A 1,999-nucleotide genomic window follows, 5' to 3' on the forward strand; every position below is an offset into this window, starting at 1 on the left:
AAAAAAAAAAAAAAAAAAAAGATTTGCTATCTTATTAAAGTGTACAGTTCAGTAGTGTTAAGTCTAGAACTTTTCTATCTTGCAACAGTGAAACGTCATACCTCCTAAATGCTAATTCCCCCTTAATAATTCCTACTTTTGATTATATCATTTATGCTAATGTGTGTCATGATTGCAGAAGGCTTTGGGATCTATTTCCCATTCTCTCTCTCTCTCTGTCTCTTTTTCTTTTAAGGGACAGATTTTGTTCTCTTGCCTAGGCTGGACAGCAACGACACTATCATAGCTCATTGCAGCCCCCAACTTCTGGGTTCAAATGATCCCGCCCCAGCCTTGAATTGCACTTGAATTGAAGAAAAACAGGCATTTAAAAATCAAGGTATACTTGTCTAAATCAAGAGAATGGTGCCTGAGCAACGTAGCAAGACCCATCTCTACTAAAAATAGAAAAATGAGCCAGCCATGGTGGCAAACACCTGTAGTCCCAGCTACTCTGGAAGCAGAAGCAGGAGGATCACTAGTGCCCAGAAGTTTGAGGTTACTGTGAGCTAGGCTCAGGCCATGGTGTTCTGGCCCAGATAATAGAGCAAGACTCTGTCTCAAAAAAGAACTGTAGTAGTAAAGTCCTCTTAAGATGTTAAGGGAAATTTATTAATTGTCTTTTTTTTTTTTCCTAAAAACGTTAAATGCTGTCTGTGCCACTCATATTTTATTCTCTCCTCTCTCTTTCTCTTTCTCAGTATCTTCCTCCTGGTCTCCCTTCCTTTCATTCTCTCTATTAGTATATCCATTTGGTGGGATGAAACATTAAAAAAACAAAAATTATTTCAGATGGATATTATATTGTGTGTGAAAATAGTTGTAGGAAGGAAATTGAAAGAGATATTCTGTTCTCAATAACATAACAGTTTCAGTATTATTATAGCTCTTGCTACAAGTTTTGTTCCCCCCCTTCCACTGGCATGAATTCATAGATGGAAAATTCTAGTTTATATTAATATTTTAAAATTGAGTAAATATATTTAATTTCAGACATAAAGAACTCAGATCTTTGGAATGTAGCTCATTGTGCTACATTGTTAATTGAGAATTATCTATAATGGACATCTCCTAGGCACTTCCTGGTGGCCGCTCTTGATGTTTGTGTTTCAAGATGTCTATAAATACTCTATCCTTAGCTTTTGAAGAAGGAGAACAACAGATTGCTCTGTTACATGGGTCTGGATTTTGACTCTTTGCCGCATCACGTGCCTACTTCAGAGCAGGGAGGTGCAGGACAAAATGCAGGACTTGCCTATGGAAACCCATATTCTGGTAAGACAACTTTGCTGTTCCAACTGGAAGACCCCTGCCTGCATCCCTTTCCCCCACTAAATTTTTTTTCCCTGAAATGCTAATTAAAACCAGTCTCATTGTTAAGACTTGCTGGGCAGAAGCTGAAGACCCAATAGAAAGATTGCCAGGCGAGAAGTGTTAATTGAGAAATAAATCTGAATCCAGAAGACGCAAATCAGATCATTCGCCTGGAGGCAGCAGACACAAATTGAGTCCCGAGGCTATAGTCCAAATGTATAAATCAGAGAAATGTCTTTATGGAGAAGATATACACATACAAAGCTCAGGAAGCTAATTAAGGCTTAAAAATGGAAGCACGAGGGGCAGGTTATGCTGCTGAGAAACTGGTGGTCCTGGCAGCCACTACAATGGCCTGACCCAGAGTAGCAGGAGCAGGCTCCATCCTGGGTGGTAGGAAGGAAATGGGGGAGAAACCACGCTCATCACTCAGGGGCTTTTGTGGTACCATGTTCTTGCCAAACAGGGAGCTTTTCTCTTTTGTCTCCAAAAGCCATATGAGATCTCATTTGCTTTCTTAAAACAGTTTAAAGCAGTAAAATTATCTTAAAAATCACAACCAGATGTTTGCAATAGGCAGGGGAATAAGTTTTTTTTCTCCTTTAAAAATATGTGTTTAAGTGTTTAATTTGAAAAATAACTGTTT

The 1,999-nt window shown here is 38.8% G+C and overlaps 1 protein-coding gene across 1 annotated transcript in view; it reads left to right on the plus strand.

Annotated features, from left to right (window-relative positions):
• Window positions 1–1,911, plus strand: part of CALCOCO2 (calcium binding and coiled-coil domain 2) — a 24,978-nt gene extending 23,067 nt beyond the window's left edge. The window contains exon 11 of the mRNA XM_023511265.1: window positions 1,179–1,911. Within this exon, the coding sequence (XP_023367033.1) occupies window positions 1,179–1,397 (219 nt within the window). The 3' untranslated portion in view covers window positions 1,398–1,911. The remainder of the gene's footprint in view (window positions 1–1,178) is intronic.
• Window positions 1,912–1,999: the final 88 nt, after the last annotated feature.

This window comes from Otolemur garnettii, unplaced genomic scaffold (assembly GCF_000181295.1).
Source record: "Otolemur garnettii isolate 467f Iridium unplaced genomic scaffold, OtoGar3 scaffold00018, whole genome shotgun sequence".
NCBI classification, from domain to species: domain Eukaryota; kingdom Metazoa; phylum Chordata; class Mammalia; order Primates; family Galagidae; genus Otolemur; species Otolemur garnettii.